This window comes from Haliotis rufescens, unplaced genomic scaffold, assembly GCF_023055435.1.
Source record: "Haliotis rufescens isolate VD_foot unplaced genomic scaffold, xgHalRufe1.0.p SCAF_4, whole genome shotgun sequence".
Lineage (NCBI taxonomy): Eukaryota > Metazoa > Mollusca > Gastropoda > Lepetellida > Haliotidae > Haliotis > Haliotis rufescens.
In genome coordinates, this window is record NW_025964112.1 from 8,673,023 (window position 1) to 8,696,707 (window position 23,685).

General features: G+C 40.5%; 1 protein-coding gene across 1 annotated transcript; it reads left to right on the forward strand.

Annotated features, from left to right (window-relative positions):
* Positions 1-24: 24 nt before the first annotated feature.
* LOC124135839 (nuclear envelope integral membrane protein 1-like) lies at positions 25-22,256 on the forward strand. Its single transcript, XM_046501452.2, has 8 exons — positions 25-159; positions 2,018-2,148; positions 2,499-2,706; positions 4,229-4,301; positions 5,746-5,839; positions 8,630-8,976; positions 14,754-14,915; positions 16,662-22,256. The coding sequence occupies exons 1-8, from the start codon at positions 78-80 to the stop codon at positions 16,801-16,803; spliced, it is 1,239 nt and encodes a 412-aa protein (XP_046357408.2). The 5' UTR covers positions 25-77; the 3' UTR covers positions 16,804-22,256.
* The last annotated feature ends 1,429 nt before the right edge of the window (positions 22,257-23,685 follow it).

The following is a 23,685-nucleotide window of genomic DNA, read 5'->3' on the forward strand; positions in this document are numbered from 1 at the left end:
TTGGGGTTTAGAGATTATCAATAATGGCGCTCAACTCGAGTGTAGGCGCAGTGAATCTTCTCTTATTTATATTTTGCATGCTAACTTTTAAAGTTAGCATGCAACGTCAGGACTGGTTAAATGAGTGTCAAACAGCGATGCATAACGGTCAAAAAGGATGTAAGAATAACCGTTCTTTCCATAACAGTGTTATAAAACAAAGTTGTAGAGTTTACAGATTAGGTTAGAACCCGAGATTCTAGTCGACGCCCAAAGTTTCCAAATCATGTGAAATTGTTGTAGCAATTTTATACTTGCCGTCTAAATGTCAATCACGTGTCTGATAGGTCATGTTAGCTAGTGCATAATGTATACAGTAATCTTACAATGTCGATGTGTTATTTATCCACAATGAAACTAAAAGTAATCTTGGTCAGGCTCCGATCAGCAAACAATGTATCAAACCTGACGTCTCCCAAGCACTTCAGTGGGAGATCGAAATGAATCTTGATGAAAACGTCCATTATAATCCATGCAGACTATTTGTGTTGAATGCTGACTTTTGTTTGTAATTGCTTGGATACAAGTGTAGGCCTAAACCAATATGCATATGGGATACTTCATAAAAATCTTACATGTTTTGTGTCTGCATTTTGAGCAGCGTTAGAAATTGGCACTAGTCCTATAGTCTTTGCAAATCCGTCCAATAGTTAAGGTATCATAAGGACGAGTAGAAATTTGCCAATTTTAAGGGTTTTTCTATATGTTATCATTGTAAGGACCAGTTGACTATAACTGTTAGTTTCTACCCCTGTTGAGTGAGTGAGTTGGGTTTAACACCGCTTTTAACAGTATTCCAGTTATATCGTGGCTTGTCAGCTTAATGTGGGAGGAAAGCCTGAAGTGATGCAGGTCTCAGACATTAACCACTTCAGTGAAACCCACGGATATGGTCCTGACAATCCTAGAAACATAATATGCATTTTGAGAAGGACTATAATATTTGTTGTTTGATTGTTTGTTCAGGGATTTGTTTTTGTAGTCTTTTCCATTGATTAGCAATATTTTGGAATATGTACATCATACATGCAATATTATATATCAGAAATGTGTTATTGTAGTTAAACAACAAATCATCATTAGTATAAATTTAATAGGGAGTAGTGCACTTTACCGGGTGCTATTTTTCAGATCCAATTCGCACTGTGGGGGCTAATCTAATTAATGCGTTAATTAGCTGACGCTCTACAACTGGACCACTAGCACTATTACATGTAATCAGTGCTCGTTTAATGGGTCATTAGCACCTCATTAACAAGCATGCATAATTCAGAAAACAATGAATTTAATATTTATTTCCTAATGAACTTAATCTTATTTTCTGTGCAAAATCATCTCTCAGGGAAGAAAGGAATGTCAAGAGCACCTTTGCCGTATTTAGAAGAGATGTACGTGTGATAAATTGACAGTCATATGGATAGATCATTAGATGAATGCACAGTACAGACTGTCCTATGTGTAACCATTGTAAGAATAAGAAAAAAGCTTCTAATACTACATGTAAGATAAATGGATTTGCGAAGCTATCATCGCAAAACAAAAAATAATGAATTATGAATGCGAGTTTCTCAAGTTAAGGAACCTTTATCGTGCTGTCTCACAGAGTCTCTTTATGCATCCGTCTAAAATGTTCCTATGGCAGAGGCAATACGAGGGAATTTATTATTCTTAATGTAAATTGGTTTGGATAGTGTGCAAGTCTACTATCAGTGTTATTCTCCATTAAAAAATCTTTGTTGGAAACTCAAACTGAATCCTTTTCCAGAATGGTTTAGCACAGTACTTCAAATAGAACACTTACAGCATTATGAACAATGATAAAGAAATATTAGTTCAAACTCTACTCATCGTCATAAATCTGTTTTACTTTTTATCATTAGTCGAAATTTAGAAGTTCAAATAAATATTTTTAAAAAAATACTTATGAAAATGTGTAGATGAGATCCTGATGCTTATGAAATGGCATAATATATTCCAGGTTACGTGTTGGGAGAGCAAGATGCTAAACTTAATGTGGAGAAGAGTAAGAATGTATTGGAACAACGACTGTTTGTCTTCTGTCATCAAGGTTACAAAAAGGAGTGGTACAGACTCTGGCTGAATCCTAAGGTAAACTGAATCAGGGACCATATCACATGATCATGTCTTAGTATGATGGTTGACAAGATACATGATTTTCCTGTATACTGTTGAATATATGGAGTGAAACATGGTGCTCAACGAATAGGAGGCCTTCAACCATGTCAACTCTTCAGATGGTTTTGGAGCAGAGATAATGAGTTATTGCTTACCTACTAACACGAGCATGTTGAACTATTATCACTTCAAAACGTGTATTTAATTGCATTCATCTATATATTAGCAGAATTGAAATAAGAACTTTGTCTCAAAGTTATGTTTGTTATAAATTACATCTTTTGAAAAAGTAGGTTTGTTCATAACAGCGGTGGTGATTCCAGATCCGAGTCCTGGAGTCTGAGCTGCACCAGGAGTTTAGTTTTGTGTATGGTGACAACTTTACCGACGTGAAGGAGCGCCACAAGTCCAGCTACTTCAGTCTGTGGAACTGGTGGAGAATTAAGGAAGAGTTCTCTTTCTTACCTTTCAATGTAAGCTGTCTTGGCATTGCCTCTGACAAGCATTACACGGTTGAGTTCAAAATAAAGAGTAAGTATGTTTTTTGTGAATAAAGTATTTTTAAATATCTTCCTAATCATCAGCTGTTTTGTCCTAGTGAATGTGAATATGGTGAATAATAGAAGGTTTTCCAACTGCATGAGGTGATTATTTATCTTTGGCACCATTCACTCGCTGTCTTATGAGTTATGTTTAGCAAGTTGCCAGAGCTTGCTATTTTTTAAAGTTATTTTCATGCTTCAGTTAGCAGGTTTAGCTGTGAAGCCACAGATGGCTGAGAGACCTGTGAGGAGCCATGTCTCGCTTATACAGAGTTGCCTCCCTTATCTATTTCAGGCCCAGGCTCCTTCCCAGAGCCTGACTCTTTGTTACCCTCCCATTGTGATCACTGCCCCCATTGTGCAAAAGGCCATTACAAGAATCTTGAAATTTACCCCAAAACCCCTAATGTAGTGACATTTATATGTGTGTGTATGTCTTTGGGAATGCTGTTATTGTTAATTGGGAAAGGCTTTTTAATTTTAAGACTAAGTTTATATTTCACAGATGAATTTCACTTCGTTTAATCAGATTGGTTTAACATGTTTAAGATTGCAGACTAATGGAAAATCACTTAACTTCTTCCATTCATTCTCACTATATTATTTACATGATAGTTGAAATGAAATAGAACTTCAAATTGACAAACCAAACAATTTAGCTGAGGGAAGTGGTTTCAGCATCACAATAATCATTGCTTGTTTGTAAACATAACCATGATATGGGATGGATAACTCGGGTACAAGGGTTGGGAGGGTCCTGAGAAATACCCGGGTACCCACAGGACTACCTGGACCTGTGGTTTGTCAAGTGATATCTTGTACAATGACAATAACAATCAAACTCCACGGTTAAACTTTAAGTGAGTGAGTGTTGTTTTACGCTGCTTTTAGCAATATTTCAGCAATATTACAGCGGGGTACACCAGAATTGGGCTTTTACTCATGTGGGGAATCGAACCCAGGTCTTCGGTGTGACGACCGAACCCTTTAACCACTAGGCTACGCAATCGCCCCTACACTTTGAGTGACTAATGTTTGCATTGCACACATTCCTTCTGACTTTCAGGTTTGAGTTAAGATAACACTGCAGTCAACTTCGGTGTATGCATGATCAGATCATTTTATACATGTATCTGAATAGGTTTTGCCAAGGCTCTAATAAGACAATTCCCAATCAGACAATTTGTACACAACTCTTTAGACCTACAGCGGGTACCTGGGTAGGGTCAAATAATAGGGGGTCTGTTACTGTGAAGATCATCTTGTAAGCCAGGATCCACAGTTTGCAGGTTCAATTCCCATTTATATCTCAGTAATGATCCTGAGTTTGTTAGCACCAAACCGTGCTTGTGGGTTTTAACATGTACCTTATGACGTGATGAATTCTGACTGAAATACTGTTCGACGCTGTGTTAGACCCAAATCACTCACTCACTATGCAGTGACCTTGAGTCATCTAAATGATGTTAACAAAGGTTTTGGGGTCTAATTTTCCTTTTTCTACAATGCAGATCCTGAATTATGGTTTGTCTTCTTTGTTGGCCTTGGCGTTGTCATCTTCTTCTATGCCAAATCCTGGAGCAGGTAATGTGCAGTGTTATCAACATCATGATGAACTTGATAAAACTTGTAACATGTTGCAATGAATACTTTCCATTACATCACATTGGGGGCATGGGTGGCCTTGTCGTCTAAGGCGCTGCCATTCGCTGTGCAGAGTTGCATCCTTGGACACTAGGGGTGAAACAATGCTCTGGTGCATCATGAATTTTCATGCGATGATCTATGCAGGATATATTTTTTCCTGTGTCGATACAAGAAGATACACTTTCTTAAATATATTACTTACTACTTGTTTAATGACACCCATCTCCCAGTCCAGCATTTTTGTAAGTAAAATATGGTAAAATGTGTTGTAATTGTCTTTTCAATTCACTATTAAAGATGGCTGCTACAAAAATGTCTCTACAGCTAGCTTTTCCTTTGGAACCTACTCTGAAATATTTATCAAGAAGTTTCCACGTGATTTGACGTAAATATGCGTATTGCGATATAAGTATCATATCCTGACGTGTGTATTGTGATACATATTGTATCGTGATTGTACCCCTATTTGACATGTCATAAACCTATGATTGTGGGTTTGAATTCCAGTTGCCTTGAGACATGTTTTAGGTTTGTCAGCACCATACCCATACTTGTGGATCTCAGAGCAGTCGTGAATGTTGGAGACTTGCATCACTTCGGTTTTTAAGCATTAAGCAGACATGCCGAGATGTGACTTGAATACTGTTCAAAGCAGCGTTAAACCCAACTCACTCACTCACTCACTCATATTTTCCTCATCTGCATCGTTTCATATTGGCCAAGAAGTTATGAAGATTTTTTTATAATAAATTCATTACTCACTCGCTCACTACAACAGGATATCACTAAAAGGTTTTCCTTTCAATGGCGGACCGCCTCCGTGGTCTAGTGGTAGAGCGTCCGCCCAGAGAGCGGAATGTTCGGGGTTCGATCCCCGGCGGCGTCATACCAAAAGACGTTAAAAGATGGTACTTGTTGTTACCCTGTCTGGTGCTCGGCATAAAGGGGCTAAAACCAGGACTGGTCCACTAAGAGTCAGTATACTGTGTCTGAGTGGGGTATTCATGTTAAACTGCAGCATGGTATCTCAGTGAGCTAGCACTATAAATCAGCATTAGTCCGAACTAGTACAAGCAGACACACACACACACACACACACACACACACACACACACACACACACATGCACCCCGCTATAAGTGCAATGATCTTGGATGCGACGTTAAACCCATGCTCGATTCTGCATTATACCAACACCAGTTGTACAAAAATAATAATTGTTCTTTTCAATGCCTTACCTTCCATAATGCTATGCTATTGGATTTGTTCAAGCCGTTAATGAGTCTTGTTCATTAAGTAATGTACAGAGTAGTCATTGTGCACTGTTGTGGTCTCATACTTGTTTTAAGAATGTAAATGTATCTCTTTTTGTAATTTCCAGAAATGTGGCCCTTCACTATGGTACTGGTATATCAGTGGGCGTGTTTGCCTCACTTCTCATCATTGTCTTCATCCTTAACAGATTTATGCCACAGGTAGGTGTGCCAGATGATAGTCAGTCTCAATACTGGCCAGACAAGCTTGGTAGTCAAAACAGTACTGGCTAGACAGGCTTGGTAGTCAAAATAGTACAGGCCAGACAGGCTTGGTAGTCATAAAAGTACTAGCTAGACAATACAGACTGGACAGACTTGGTAGTCACAATAGTGCTGGCTAGACAGGGTTGGTAGTCATGTTGGTACAGGCAAGACAGACTTGGTAGTCAAAACAGTACAGGCCAGACAGGCTTGCTAGTCATGATAGTACAGGCCAGATAGGCTTGCTAGTCAAAATAGTACAGGCCAGATAGACTTGCTAGTCAAGATAGTACTGGCTAGACAGGCTTGGTAGTCAAAACAGTACTGGCTAGACAGGCTTGGTAGTCAAAACAATACGCTTGGTAGTCAAAACAATACAGGCGAGACAGGCTTGGTAGTCAAAACAATACAGGCGAGACAGGCTTGGTAGTAAAAACAATACAGGCGAGACAGGCTTGGTAGTAAAAACAATACAGGCGAGACAGGCTTGGTAGTCAAAACAGAACAGGCCATACAGGCTTGGTATTAAAAACAATACGCTTGGTAGTCAAAACAATACAGGCGAGACAGGCTTGGAAGTAAAAACAATACAGGCGAGACAGGCTTGGTAGTCAAAACAGTACAGTCCAGATAGACTTGGTTGTCAAAACAGTACAGTCCAGATAGACTTGGTAGTCAAAACAGTACAGTCCAGATAGACTTGGTTGTCAAAACAGTACAGTCCAGATAGACTTGGTAGTCAAAACAGTACAGGCCATACAGGCTTGGTAGTCAAAACAGTACAGTCCAGATAGACTTGGTAGTCAAAACAGTACAGGCCATACAGGCTTGGTAGTCAAAACAGTACAGTCCAGATAGACTTGGTAGTCAAAACAGTACAGGCCAGATAGACTTGGTAGTCAAAACAGTACAGGCCATACAGGCTTGGTAGTCAAAACAGTACAGTCCAGATAGACTTTGTAGTCAAAACAGTACAGGCCATACAGGCTTGGTAGTCAAAACAGTACAGGCCAGATAGACTTGGTAGTCAAAACAGTACAGTCCAGATAGACTTGGTAGTCAAAACAGTACAGGCCATACAGGCTTGGTAGTCAAAACAGTACAGTCCAGATAGACTTGGTAGTCAAAACAGTACAGTCCAGATAGACTTGGTTGTCAAAACAGTACAGTCCAGATAGACTTGGTAGTCAAAACAGTACAGTCCAGATAGACTTGGTTGTCAAAACAGTACAGTCCAGATAGACTTGGTAGTCAAAACAGTACAGGCCATACAGGCTTGGTAGTCAAAACAGTACAGTCCAGATAGACTTGGTAGTCAAAACAGTACAGGCCATACAGGCTTGGTAGTCAAAACAGTACAGTCCAGATAGACTTGGTAGTCAAAACAGTACAGGCCAGATAGACTTGGTAGTCAAAACAGTACAGGCCATACAGGCTTGGTAGTCAAAACAGTACAGTCCAGATAGACTTGGTAGTCAAAACAGTACAGGCCAGATAGACTTGGTAGTCAAAACAGTACAGGCCAGATAGACTTGGTAGTCAAAACAGTACAGGCCATACAGGCTTGGTAGTCAAAACAGTACAGTCCAGATAGACTTGGTAGTCAAAACAGTACAGGCCATACAGGCTTGGTAGTCAAAACAGTACAGTCCAGATAGACTTGGTAGTCAAAACAGTACAGGCCATACAGGCTTGGTAGTCAAAACAGTACAGGCCAGATAGACTTGGTAGTCAAAACAGTACAGGCCAGATAGACTTGGCAACTGATTATATAAGTCCAGTTTCCACCCTTGCCGAACTAGGCTGGTATTATGGAGTTACATTTTCGCTGGACTAACGAGCCTATGCATAGTCCACTGACTATGCATTGCGCACCGAAATAGAAACCCGTCGTGCAGATTTCGATCCATTGCAAAGCATGTGCACCACCAACTCGTTGTCAGCAGATATTTTCCAAATCCTTTCATGTTTTTAATCAAGGTGCTCACGTGATTTGATGCATTTCACGATGTAAGACCTGTTGTATCACAATATAGATCTTGATTATCGATCAGATCGTCCTGACTGGGCGCCACCATTTTGTGCGAAGCAAACGCAAGTGATACGATAGGTGGAATCTGATTGGTCCATAGGAGAGGCTTAGAAGGGACATAACTGGTAATAGCCGCTGGTGGCGCTACGATCGAGCCCAGTAATTCCAGCCTAGTTCGGCAAGGGTGGAAACTGGACTTTTAAAGTCAGTTAACTCTCTTGCCTCAGGAAGATGGAAGAGTGAAGAACTATTTTCATAGAAGTCTACATTGAGAAACAGGCATTCATTTATTGAATATTATGTCCCAGTCTTCAAATCTATGACATTTCAATTTTCTTCTATATTTTCGCAAAAACCAAGAGGACCAGAAAGGAGGAATTTTGAACATGTGATCATGATGATGACCCCATGTAATTTCAGGTTTCTCTATGGCATCAGGGGCGGTCGGGTAGGCTAGTGGTTAAAGCGTTCGCTCGTCACGCCGAAGACCCGGGTTCGATTCCCGACATGGGTACAATGTGTGAAGCCCATTTCTGGTGTCCCCCGCAGTGATATTCCTGGAATATTGCTAAAAGTGGCGTAAAACCATACTCACTCACTCACTCACTCACTCACTCAAGGCATCATGATCGGCAACCAATTTGGGACTTAAAAATATGTTCATTTCTCCAGAACTATTTGAACGATTCAGCTAAAATGCTTTGTATTTGTTTCAGAGATTAAAGACCTTAGGGTATGGAGTCATGCTAGTGAGTGGATCAGCCTCTATGTTCATCCTTCAGAAAGTGTCCCACAAATTCAATGATATCCTACAGAATCACTGGCACATTGCCCTGGGTTATGTCTTAGCCACAGGGCTTGTGAGCTTCGCAGTCGTGTACAGATACGGCCCTATCAAAGATCCAAGGTCTCTCAACTTGGTGACGTGGACATTGCAGCTTGTTGGACTATGGTTTATATACATTGGGACACAGATTCCAGAAGCATCAATTGCAATCATGATCATTGTGCTGTCTGTGTATAAGTTCCCCAGGAGAATTGTCACAGGATTCACATCATTTAGGTAAGTCTTGCAGTAGCTTCACATATGTCCCTGTTTCCTGTCAAAGTAAACTTGTTCTTGTTGATTATTTTTCTTTTGTTGATGGTTGATATTTTGTGTGATATGGAGGACCTTTTGTTCTTATGTGTTAGAAGAAAACTCTTAAACTATTAACTCCTGGGGATTGTCTAATGCAGTCTGTATTATTTTGTGTTTCCAATATCCCTCCTGCCCTGAATTTTCCATCTTCCTGAGGCAAGGGAGTCAACTGACTCCAAAATTCCAGCTTCCACCCGTGCCGTACTAAGCTGGAATTTCCAGGCTTGATGGTAGTGCCACCCGTGGCTATTACGAGTTATGCCCTTTTATGTCCCTCTTTATTGACCAATCAGATTCCACCTCTTATATCATTTGCATTTGCTTCGAACAAAATGGCACGTCCAGTCAAGACGATCTGATCGATGATCAAGATCAAAATTGTAATAAAGGGTCTTACCTCGTGAAGTGCATCAAATCATGTGAGCATCTTCATTAACACATGAAAAGTTTTTAAAATAGAGGCGATAGAAACAAACTGTTTTAGTCCACTAGTCCACTAGTCCTTTTAATGATAATGTATAGCAATACCCTTAAAATGGCACATTTCTACAAGTCCTTATCATGCTTATAATACCCGGTACCCTAACTGTTGGGCAGTTTGGCAAGGACTACAGGACTAGGGCCAATTTTTAACGCTGATATCTGTCAACGCCCAGTTGACGGTATATTTCTTTGCAACTCCTGCCAAAAAAAAATTCCAGCCAAAATATAACTCCATTATTCCAGCCTAGGTTCCGGCAAGGGTGGAAACTGGACTTTTACAGACAGTTAACTCCCTTACCTCGGGAAGATGGAATTTTCATTCTCACATCAAAAAAGTTTTTTGGTCTCAATTTTCCCTGCCCTTGTGGAAATTGATGCCCTCATGTGACAAGAATAACACTCCCAGCATAACCAGCCGTGAAATCCCAAGAGGAATGTCTGCCCTATAGTAGACCAACCTCACGGGACCACCACTAAATATTCATCAGTGCATTATCAAGGTTTGTTGTTTTATTGGATCACCTCTGACCACAGGTTCACTCCTTCAATCACAGTCGAGACACATACTGTCCCTACACTCACTCACACCCTAGCCAACCACAGTAAAGCACTATTGATAGCAAACACACCACTCATTCCAATGACAATCGATCTATGTGGCTGTAAACAAAAGACAGAACACCAAATTAAACTCATGACGCATCTTTATTCACTAAAGTATTCGTACAACCACAAAACTTCATTCTATACCAGCAGTATTCCAAACGGTACATGTCATCACTTCACCGCTGATACGATGGGTTCCCACCACTGGTCCACAGCTGGTCCATGGGTACATGCGCCCAAGAGACCCTGGGGTCTGTCCACTGGTCCACAGCTGGTCCATGGGTACATGCGCCCAAGCGACCCTGGGGTCTGTCCACAGGTCCACAGCTGGTCCATGGGTACATGCGCCCCAGCGACCCTGGGTTCTGTCCACAGGTCCACAGCTGGTCCATGGGTACATGCGCCCAAGCGACCCTGGGGTCTGTCCACTGGTCCACAGCTGGTCCATGGGTACATGCGCCCCAGCGACCCTGGAGTCTGTCCACTGGTCCACAGCTGGTCCATGGGTACATGCGCCCAAGCGACCCTGGGGTCTGTCCACTGGTCCACAGCTGGTCCATGGGTACATGCGCCCAAGTGACCCTGGGTTCTGTCCACAGGTCCACAGCTGGTCCATGGGTACATGCGCCCAAGCGACCCTGGGGTCTGTCCACAGGTCCACAGCTGGTCCATGGGTACATGCGCCCCAGCGACCCTGGAGTCTGTCCACAGGTCCACAGCTGGTCCATGGGTACATGCGCCCAAGCGACCCTGGGATCTGTCCACTGGTCCACAGCTGGTCCATGGGTACATGCGCCCAAGCGACTCTGGGGTCTGTCCACTGGTCCACAGCTGGTCCATGGGTACATGCGCCCAAACGACCTTGGAGTCTGTCCACTGGTCCACAGCTGGTCCATGGGTACATGCGCCCAAACGACCCTGGAGTCTGTCCACTGGTCCACAGCTGGTCCATGGGTACATGCTCCCAAGCGACCCTGGAGTCTGTCCACTGGTCCACAGCTGGTCCATGGGTACATGCGCCCAAGCGACCCTTGAGTCTGTCCACTGGTCCACAGCTGGTCCATGGGTACATGCGCCCAAGCGACCCTGGAGTCTGTCCACTGGTCCACAGCTGGTCCATGGGTACATGCGCCCAAGCGACCCTGGGGTCTGTCCACTGGTTCACAGCTGGTCCATGGGTACATGCGCCCAAGCGACCCTGGGGTCTGTCCACTGGTTCACAGCTGGTCCATGGGTACATGCGCCCAAGCGACCCTGGGGTCTGTCCACTGGTCCACAGCTGGTCCATGGGTACATGCGCCCAAGCGACCCTGGGGTCTGTCCACTGGTCCACAGCTGGTCCATGGGTACATGCGCCCAAGCGACCCTGGAGTCTGTCCACTCGTCCACAGCTGGTCCATGGGTACATGCGCCCAAGTGACCCTGGGTTCTGTCCACAGGTCCACAGCTGGTCCATGGGTACATGCGCCCAAGCGACCCTGGGGTCTGTCCACTCGTCCACAGCTGGTCCATGGGTACATGCGCCCAAGCGACCCTGGAGTCTGTCCACTGGTCCACAGCTGGTCCATGGGTACATGGGTACATGCGCCCAAGCGACCCTGGGGTCTGTCCACTGGTTCACAGCTGGTCCATGGGTACATGCGCCCAAGCGACCCTGGAGTCTGTCCACTGGTCCACAGCTGGTCCATGGGTACATGCGCCCAAGCGACCCTGGTGTCTGTCCACTGGTCCACTGGCTCACCGAAAACTATCAACCACCAGTTAAATTACTACCGGTGTGCCAATACGGGACCACTGGTAATATACATGTATAAAAGGAGGATCCTAACCTAACCACATCAGTCCGGCGAGAGCACCAAGCTCGAAGCTAGTGTCTGATAATTTAGAGATTACCTTCAGCATGTTTAGGTGTGATCCCACACTTAATTGCAGGGATGTGAAATCTCCGCGGAAACGCAGAAAATCGGGTTTTTTATAACAGTAGTCCTCGTAAAAATATAATCAAAGATTTTTAAAAAATACTACGAAAAATATTATCATGTTTCTGGACAACCATCGCGGATTGTCCTGTTTTTGATCAGAGCTTTTTAGCATTATAATATGCCTTTATTATTATTCATGACACAATACTTTTATCGTTGAATCATAGGTTTTCGGACATCATAGGTTTTCTATCACGTGGGGGCTGGCATCACACAGAAATTGTAAATACTCAGAAGATGGCTTGTTTTTAAGATAAAGTTGTCTTTTAGTCTATAAGTGAATGTGACCCCCCAACAGTTCTCCTCTTTTTGGGGAAAACCTGCTCACACCCCCTAATTGTATCCTTAAGCTTCATATATATCGATAATAGCCATGATAGCCAAGTCCCTTCCACTCATTTACCCACCTGAACTAGAAATAAAGGAGATCAGTGAAACCACCTCATCTGTGTCATGATCAGATATATCCATGACAAATGTTGCCTCAATACTGCATGACAATAGGGATGACTTCCACTTTCAAATAGTCAGCTCTCCCTTTATCATGTTTATCATCTTATGACTCAGGCGCATACCGTATTCGACGTAATAAGCGCCAAGGGCGATCTCAAAATTAGAAATAGGGGGCTCTTATTAGAATATTATTTTAGTGGAGAAAAAAAGCAGAGTTAAAAGATAAATTTCATGGTTTATGCTGACAGCCTGAAATGTTTATGTACGACAGATATATTTTCCCAGAATTTAATTGCCCATAATTAAGTGTGCATATAACACACTAGTGCGTATTAAACGCGAATAAATAAGTCTTGTGTACATTGATCAATCGGAAGGGGTGCTAATTAGGATTGTTCACTGGCCAATATATTAGCAAATATCGCCGTGGGCGCTTATTAGAGCGGGGCGCTTATTACGTCGAATACGGTAAGTTGTTTGGTCAAGGTTACAACCTTCAAGGCCCCCGTGAAGCTTTCAGAAAGAGTTATGGTTGACATGTGGAGGACATTTCCAAGTTAAACCAAAGGTCACCTCACCACCATCATCTGGTATCATCATTATTTTATAGTAGTTCATTGCCACATGTTCATGATATAAATGGAATTGTACAATCGACTCAGCTTTTAGCAGGGATTTCTCATGCATATCTGAAGGGTTTTGTCGCTGGTTTTCAAATTAATATTGAATATATTTTGCCTTAATCCATTTATCACGATACTGAGGGCCGAGTTCAATGTTTTCTAAACTATGTGGTAGATATTTACAAGAACATTAAGAATGTGTGTTATTTCTGGGAGGGGAAATATTTAGGTTCGGGCCATCAGTACAACAACAAATTTGCGATACAAGTAACAAACTTTGTGCAGCATTATCTTTGCCTGTCAAATTAAAATCAATTCGTTTTTGGTTGTTATTTTTCCAAGGATGATTTTTTCAAACTTCACTCTCAAAACGGTGTAACAGAAATGCTAAATTAACTCATGTCTCAGAAATCACTGTCCACCAACTTCCCATGAGCTAAAGCCAAACAACTATTCTTTTGACGGTTACAGTCTTAGAGACGTATTAGCTTCAATACAATTCCAGGAATGTTAAAACTGGAGGTCTTGATCATATACAACGGAGCCTGACAATTACAGCATCACAAATACCCTGTACAGATTATAGTAGCTTCATGGGTTGATATTTATCTGTATCCATAATGCTACATGTATATGTGGTACTTACTTCATAACACAGAACTGATAACAAGTGATACAAGTGACAATGTTTACTGAGGCGAGGTGTTTTCTAGTGAGGCTGGACGGGATGAGAATCTAATAATTAATTTATTTTGGCCCTTGAAGGAATGTATTTGGTGAATTTAGAATCACAGGATTTAAATCTTGTACATTCATATGCAAACATTTGTTTTTCTCTTGTTATCCTCTTTTGTGTTCATTCACATAGGGGGATTCAAATACATACTTTACTATAAAACATTCCGTTGTTGTATATTTATGTATCTCTTAAGTTAGTTAAGCATTTTTATGCGTTTCCCCGTGAAGATCCGGGGTAGAATAGGTGTTCAGCTACCCCTGCTTGTTGATGTGACTAACAGATTGGGTTGTCAGGCTCCATGACTTGGTTGATGCATGTCATCATATCCCAGTTGAGTTTCCAGAGAATCCTCCTTGTAGGGCTGGGACGGGTAACTCAGGTACCTGGGTCGGGTGGGTGCTGAGTAGGACCCGGGTACCCACAGGACTACCCGGACCCGTGGTTAGTCACGTGATGTATTATTTAATGGCAAAAATTATCTAGTACTCTATGGTTACACTACAAGTCACTAATGTTCGCATTTCTTTCTGACTATGCACCCATTCCTTCTGATTTTTTATATGGTTGAATAAAGATATAACTTAATTCAACTTCAGTGTATGAATGACCAGATCATTTAATACATGTATCTAAATACGTTTGGCCAGGTCTATCCTAAAAATGTTCCCAATCGGACATTTTGAGACATCTCCTTAGACCTACATTGGGTACCCGGGTAGGGTCGGGTAATAGGGGGTTGGGTACCTAGGTAGTAAATTTGGACTCATCCCAGCCCTAACTCCTTGACATGTAAATGTGATGTTTGTTGTGCAGGTACAGGTTTTTCCGGCCGAAGATTCGCCTGCTGACAGAGGATGAGTTTATTATGCAGGGTCAGGTGGAAACAGAGAAAGCCCTGGAGGAACTACGGTCCTTCTGTCAGAGCCCGGAGTGTGATTCCTGGAGAGTCATCAGTCGCTTGAAACACCCGTCCAGGTAACCATGGTAACAGTGCTGACTGACATGGAAAGCAGTTTGATTGCCAAGTGACATAGAATCTAACAGGCTTGGAGGTTATGTGTTTCAAATTTAACTTAATAGAATGTACCAGACCAGAATAAGATTAAGTCACTGTGCCAGTGTATGCTATACATGGAAGGTTGTTTATCTAAGTTAAATGTCAAGTAACCATACAACTGTTGCCATGATAAGTGGCTCCACTGAAGGGCTTCTTCCTGTGGACATTTCCAGTTTTTTGTCCACAGAAAGACATTTGAGACAAGCCTGTGATTGCTTATCCCATGTATGTTTGTTTGATCTGGACATGTTAAGCCCAAGAACTTTCTTCTGAGTTTCTTGGTTACTAGGGGCGATCAGGTAGCCTAGTCGTTAAAGCCTTTGCTAATCACTCCAAAGACCCGGGTTCGATTCCCGACATGGGTACAATGTGTGAAGCCCATTTCTGGTGTCTCCTGCCATGACATTGCTGGAATATTGATAAAGGTGGTGTAAAACCATACTCACTCACTGCTAACAAAATTTGTATAGCATAATATTTGAATTATATTCTTCAAATATCTGAAGATTTAGAAAGTGTCTGAAAGGAGTGCCATTTTCACTTCTTCACATCCAACATGTCCACTGTCATTGGAGGAAAAGTTACATGTGTTAGTTAGTTTCTTTGAGACTGATGTCACAGTACTTTGTTACTTATCCTATCTTCCAATACCACTGAGATAGCTCAAGTCCCTCAATCAATAGCCAAACTCTTTATCATACTCCTCAGAGGTAAAAGACCCGTGAAGATTCCGGGGTAGAATAGGTCTTCAGCAACCCATGCTTGCCATAAAAGGCGACTGTGCTTGTCGTAAAAGGCGACTAACGGGATCTGGTGGTTAGGCTCACTGACTTGGTTGATGCATGTCATCAATCCCAATTGCGTGGATCAATGCTCATGATGTCAATCACTGGAATGACTGGTCCAGACTCGATTATTTTACAGACCGCCGTCATACAGCTTTTAATAGCTGCAGCGTAAAACAACCAACCAACCAACCAAATCACTTGTGTCAACAAGAAGGTAGGGGATTACTGGTAGTGCAGAAGCTGAGACATCAATTGTAGTTCTGTCACTGTCACACACTTTGAGTTTGACAGACTAGGATAGATGTTTAGGTCCTGTTCGTGCCATTACTTGGTATTTGAAATGGACAGACAGCAGAGTGTAGGCTCTTCATTTCGTACACTGCGGTGAGGAAGGAACTAGGCATGTATCCATATCCTGGTGGCTAGTTTATTCAATCCTTACAGGTTGTGATATAACTGGATATAGCTGCTAAGATCGGTACTCCCCAATACAGGTGCACAAAATCCAAGCAGTTTCGGCATTGATTGACACAAGCTTCATATTGGCATCAATAGACCACTTTTTCTTGTTTTTATGTCTGAGACTCTGTAAGGAGAGCAGATGCTCTTGGGTCTGAGCATGGCTGTTCCAGGAACCCCTGACTAAATGGTTTTGTCATTTTACTTCTGAGGAGTATGATAAAGGGTTTGGCTACTGATTGAGAAAAAAACTCACTGATAATATTGCCTTTGATATACCATATAAAAAGGAATTACCTATAAATTACTCATTTTAATTTTCGTGAATCAAGATTCCTGATACAGTCTGTTAATTGTGTTGAAGAGATGTACATTCTGAGAATACCTCAAGGATATATTTGTGGCTTGTGTTTCTAGATTTGCCAAGTTTGTGGAAGGAGATTCTCACATATCTGACTCAGAACTGTTGGATCATGATTCCGTGGATTACTTCTCCCCTCCATCTGACGATATCTCCGACGCTGAATCCGAGACAGACTTCCGTCTCAGCACTCCTTAACGACTGCCATCATTAGGAATGTGTAATATTTTCTGTATCAAACAGTGTGATCTATCATTTTGGGTCTGAGCACCTTCAGTCATGTAGAGGTCATACTGCTACAGTACATTTGAGTTACGGTGTATAATAGTCCCGAAGAATTGTGTATACAACCTTGTGTAGTCATGCGTTCAAAAGTAATGGTTTCCAGGGATTAATCTAGGTGTTCTTAGAGGCCGATATTTGACCCCAGGTCTACAGCAAACATCAGGACATATTTCCCAATCAATATTAAATCAGATCATTATGATAACTAATATTTCAGCCTTGCAAATGTGATCTTTTTTATTTCAATCAATAACAACAACAACAACAAAGAGAAAAGAATGAAATAACTTCATTGTACGTTATATCATTTGATGCAATGTTAAAGTAAGAAAATGAGGTCTTTAATAAATTTATATCTGCCAAAGGTCCTGTTTATAGATCCTAGATAAGTCCCTGGCATCTTACTTCTTACTATATCTTTCTGAAAGGTTGGTTATTTATCTTTTACTTTAAAGAACAAAAAGTTAGAAAGTTTGTTTGTATCATCATCATCGACATCATCATCATCATCATCATCATCATCATCATCATCATCATCACATTTTCAACTCTGATGACAGTGAGTGACTGGGAGTAGGGGAGACACAAGCTACCTTGAGAACATGATATACCTGGTGCTTACGATCCACCACCAAACACAGGTGAATCTGATCTCTTTGTTATCATGTCTAGTCAGACTTGTTATATGTCTTGATTTTCAGATTTCATTTTGAAAAATCCTGTTTGGAAGGTGAAAATTACAAATAATAACATTTAAGGACTTTTCATCTTCTTGAAAGGTTTTCTGAATATGTTACCTTGTTTGTCAAACCATTGTCATACTTCTTGCAGTTTAACATATTTTGTCCTCATTTTCTTTGAAATATTATATCTTTAGATGTTTTTCCCTCATGTTTCATTATGGGGCGTCAATGGATCTGTAAAGCAGTTTAAAACAAAGTATGGCCTCAGATTAAATGATCTTGCCAGTGAAATGACAATCAGTGTCAATCTTGTCACAGTTGATGTAGTTTTGAACACGTTTTCTTTTCATCATCATGTTTCAAATGGAAAGTGCTGTATGTTGCCATATGACCACTGAAGGAATCTTGGACACCATCAGTTACAGTGGACTGAATGATGCAGCCTTGTAGTGAGAAACTGTGTTATGTTTTGAAACGATTGTTATGTATATCTCACCATCGACTACAACAAGTTAGCTTTCATAACATTTATCAACCTCCATATTCATGATAGTTGCAGTGACCTAAAATTTTTGACTGACATTTTTGTCTCAGGGTAGTTGTTTGTAAAATGTGATGAGAGTTTTCAACTAATTTATGGCTGAAATCCTTCGTGGAATCAACCCCCACAGTCATGTGCTTCAGCAATAATATTTAAGTGTGTTTCTGCATGTCTATTGTAAGTAGAATGTATCTTCAAGTTTATCTTCATATGCCATGAACTGTTTTACATAAATTAGAATATTTATCATGATATGAATATACTTATCCTGATACAAATATTTTGCAAAGTCCCTCGCATTCACTCCCATAACACAGGATCCAAAACGTGCTTCTCCAACAGGGGGTGCTCTCCATCAGGTTACCTCCCTTGAACCTCCTCAAACCTGAAGTCCACTAAACATCGTCTGACAGTGGAAGGACGGGCGGGTCTTAGAGCTGTTGTATCTGTATAAATATTCTAATTAATTCAAATTATATCTCCTCATACAAAATATTGCAAACGTATCCCAGAACTGGCATTATCGTTACATGGACTAGACTTTGTCTTCTCGTGCACCTGATCTACACTTATCCCATACCACCTGTACTGTCTCATCCGTACTCTAACATGCAATGCTAGGCTCAGTGATTGAATACCTGTATGGTACATGATACATGACACCCAGAGAATTAGGACTTTAAATTTTAGCAAATCACAAGAAAAGCCCAACAATCCCTCATAATATTTTTTGTGACATCAGACATATATATGGTCAATCGACCTAACTCACCCCTTTCTGTAATGGTTAACCAACTGTTGTTTTCAGAGACAGTCAGATACAGCATATGCAAAAATACACACAAAGAATAAAATCTGTAGGCATTATCATCAAATATTCCAAGAAAGAATTGTCCAGATATTACACTATAACAAATCTCTCTTGTTAAAAATAAATAATTCAGCCTTGGAAACATGAGATAAAGATCAATGAGAAGGAAAGTGAGGGTTCGAGGGGAGGCAACTCTGATGAGTAAGCTGGTGAAGAGCATCCTGTGTCAGGCATGTTTTGGGCTTGGTCTTATAGTATTGAAGAGGGAGGGAATTTGGAGTTTTTGGTATCAGGAGAAGAAATAATTAATGGTTTGAATGAAGTCAACCTGCACATATTGATAATGATGGCGTCAGAATTCGGTTTCTGTTTCATCAGATGCATGTGTTCCTTGATTTGGCAGAACCCCCCTCACATCATTTGTACAATGTATATCTTATTTTTAAGAAAAAGATCATAAAAATTATATGTTTTCATATTTTCGTGTGATTTTTGTGAGTGGTAAATCAAAGCAAGTGGTGAACATGGTAAGGTAAAAAGAAACGTTTTCTCATCAAAGCTAGAAAATAGTGGTCTGGTCTTTTTTATGTGCTACCCTTGTGCCAAAATATCCTTTTCACCTGAAAGCAGAAATATTTGTCTGTCATGCAGGAATGTTTGTTATAACTCGATTGTATGCTTTTCAGTTTGTGCAAGTTTTGTTTAGTCACCCCCAAACCCATCAATAATAAATGATGTCCATTCCCTAATACGGAAACTATTACCGGTACCATGTGAATATGACACATCTATCATCAGTGTTTTAATTGTTTTAGTCATGGATTAGATTGGTTTTGTATTGCCTGTGATTCTCAGATTGAGTTATTAGCAGTTCATGCCTCAGTGGATCAGTTTATGATATTGCAATGTTTCAATGGTTTATTCTACTGACAAAAATCATATTGACCAAGCCCACAGACACCGGTGAAAATACCATTGTGTGTGATTAACTACTCAAAAGGAGTTCAAGAACGCTGATATTCTTTCATATTACACAGACTGTGGTTAACCTGTCATGGCATGACAGATCAACTGTAGTAATGGGAAAACATTGGGTGATGTTTAACTGCTTTTGAGTAGTATATATCACTACTTTGACTAAGACAATCTGTGAGTTATGAGATTTTTGCAACAGTTTTGCATTTAGCTTGATGTGTTTGGGCTATGTCCTGGTACTTAAACAGCCTACAACTGTAATGAATTGATTGATAGGCACTACTTGGAACTTGACATTTAGGTATGGATCCTTATACTGTTGGCAAGCAAGGCCTGTATGGGAATCACGCTGGTAGAGCCAGCAACAGTGTTTTAGTTTATGGTTTTAAGACAACTGATCTAATTTCTATTTTGGAATGTCCTTGATGTGAAAGGTTTTTCTGACCTGAATTCATGGCACAGTGTTATTTTCGTTCATTGTCTGATGTATATATTTTCAACAACTGAAATCTGGAGTCTGAAGTCACAAGGCCAGTGAAGCCAGTGAAGCTGAAACAAAGATATAACCATCCGCATGGATTTGAATGCATCCGATGAGCAACTTAATGTTTACATCAGTTGGAGTGTTGTATTTATTATTGTATTTATTATTTTAGCAGTGGTGACAAGACAGTTTACGCATACACTTCTCATCCCCTGCAGATATTATAATGTCATTTGGACTATCTTCGTGTAAGTAAGTTTGTAAGCTCATGACGTATATTGTGTATCTCAATTTTGGGTCCTGCTGCCAGTTTTGAAAGGGTCTGTCATTTGTTCGTCATTGTTCACCGTTTCAGCAGACATTAGAGTTAGATTGTACATGGCAAGTGGGTGTGGATTTCAACATACTGACTGTATTTGCCATGTTAAGCACCATGCTCCAATAATCTTTATGCCCTACTAAAACACTGAAACTTTAAATGACAATCCAAATATCCTTGTTTATATGACATTTTCTTAAGTTGGTTGGTTGGTTGGTTTGTTGTTTAATGCCGCACTCAGCAATATTCCAGCAATAATCAAGTCTGGGCCAGACAATCCAGTGATTAATATCATTATTATTAGTCGCCTTTTACGACAAGCATGGGTTTTTGAAGACCCACCCACCCCGGAATCGTCACGGGCCCATTTTCTTAAGAGAACAGCCACACAGAAGGGGTATATGATTGCCTTGTAACTATGATTTGATTGATATTCGAACACCGATTGTCCACTATCGCTCAATTTCTGAAAACAAATTTGAGTTGATTTGATCATGGTTTTAATAAGAACCCCATTTGTGAGTTTTCTGAGAGCCTGGGGTGGTTTATACATTGAATTGGTATGTACCATACTGGCATGCACTGAACCAGGATTATTTTAGTGTTTTGAATTAAATACTGGGCCCACAATTTAGGGTGTTAAACACCCCAGCAGCCATGTCATGTTGGACACAGTAGGTTGACAGATTGAACCAATGGGGACATCCAACCCAGGTCATGCGTGACAAGCAACCACGCTACCCAGAAGGCCACCTCTAACCATCTTGCTGCTGTTGCTAGGCTAACTGTGCTAAAATACTCCAAGGGTAATTATGCAAAACCTGTGTGCCTACTTTAGAAGTAGTTTTCTTTATTATTACGTGTTTCATGTTACTGTAATTTTTATATACACTCAAAACAAGCTAAAGAACACTCATGATTGCATGGCTGTGTTGCAATGGTGACCAACCATGAAAGAATAGCTATAGTCATGTGAAATTGGATGTTCTTTAAATTTGTTCAGTTGTATATTAATTACTTGCTGTTCAATGTTGAAAAGTTTCCTTGGGGCAATGAGTTGTTATTTCCATCCAGCATTTCAGATACTTTTCTCCTTTAATTTTTGGATATGAAAAGGCTGGGTAACTTTTCAATAGTGGCATGTAGCTTAGCCCTAAGTCCGGTTACTACAGGTACCTTCTGTATATCATACTATTGCCAGACTACATGTAGTCTGATTTCTAGTTTTATAGTTTTTCTTGTTCAGTATGCAAGGAGACAATATGGATATGTTACAAAGTGTGTTAGGGTTGATTTTTTTCTTTAATTATTTAAGAAATCCCTCATAAAATCCCCTAAAATAGAAATATAACAAAGAGAGGTTAAAAAATATTCTGAATCAATAGAGGTTATCCTGTGAGTGCATTTTGGGATGGTAGATATCCGGTATTACGAACAAATGTTGAATTTAGTGAGCCTCCTCACCATGATATAATGGAAACACTGTCCTCTTTGTCACATGTCATTCTTACATTCTAAGGTGGAAAATTCTCTCTCTCATAACTGTACATCACAAGTTCTGTGATTTGTGAATCGGACAACTGGTAATTTACATGTAGTTCCAACTGAAACGAAATGAAACAAAATAGAATTTATGATGTATTATCTATAGCAAAAGTCAACTATTTTTAGTTCAGGTAAAGACCCCAAACTGCAAAGGTCTACATGTACAGGTTGCTGTTTGTAAACACTTAAAGTAGTATCTGCTCATCTTTAATATAAACTGCATGTTTATACGTAATTGATTCCAGTGGATACAGTTTGTATCTATTAGCTTTATCCTACCAAGAAGCCTACCCATTATATGATGGGAAATTCTTTTTCTTTTTTATTACTTTTGAAAAAATAGGTGTTTATTGATTACTTGTGTATAAATGTATAAAGGGCAAAATCTACATGACCCGTTTTAACTGATACAATGTTATGGAAAATAATAACACCCCCCCCCCTCCCCCCCCTTCACCTTCATATGCTTGCATGTATTTACACAATTAGATCCGAAGAAGAACATTATGTCACTTTAGTTGCTGTATGGTTGAAATAATGCTGTTAAATTTTAACTCCCAATGTCGCTTTATGATCAAAGTACCTTGAATAACAAATAGTTTGTATTTGTATTTGAATCATGTTCAGGGATAAACGTTTCTTGGAACAGATCCTGTTTTTAATATCAGTGTGGAAAATATCATGAAGACATACCATTGTCAATAAATATTTTTTTACCAAATCTTGTGTTATTGTCCATTGTAGTATTGGTGTGTGGTTAAAATAACTCCAAAGTGTACACCAGTTTGCAGCAGGGAAACTAGAAACTGATCTTTAGTTGGTATTGTCACGTCAGTCACAGTTACCAGATCCGTCAACTGCTTGGTGAGTGAGTAGTTAGATTTGTCTTAAGGTCGCTTTAGAATTGTTTTTCAGTTTCTATCAGGATGCGAGAGGAAGCCCTGTGTGATCAGGTTGAAAACCCATGAACACAGGTGTGTTGCTGAGTCTGACAGACCTAGAAACTTCATCCGAGTGAATCTGGTAACGAACCCACAGTCATGTTTCTAGCTCACTAAAGGGAGGTAACTCTGCATAGCAAATTGTGGTGCCTGAGAGGAAGTGCCGCTGGTAAACCAGTATAGTGTATATATGATGTCTGCAACAAACTGGTGCAGATGAGTCACATGAGAAATACGCTGTGAATCCATTGGAGTAAGCGTCTGAATTCTGTTCACATTCTGGTATTCATACATATGCAAATATGCAGGGAATGGACATATTGGGGTGTCACTGAGCAACTGCTATTTGAATATGTAGTATTTTGTGTACTACAACATTTCACACTTGATGGCTTTATCGCTCAAGGTAGATGAGCACAGAATCTTTTAACTGACTAAATGGGACAAATCCTCAAAGCCTCCAGTCCTATTTACTGTAGTATTCATTTCTGTACAA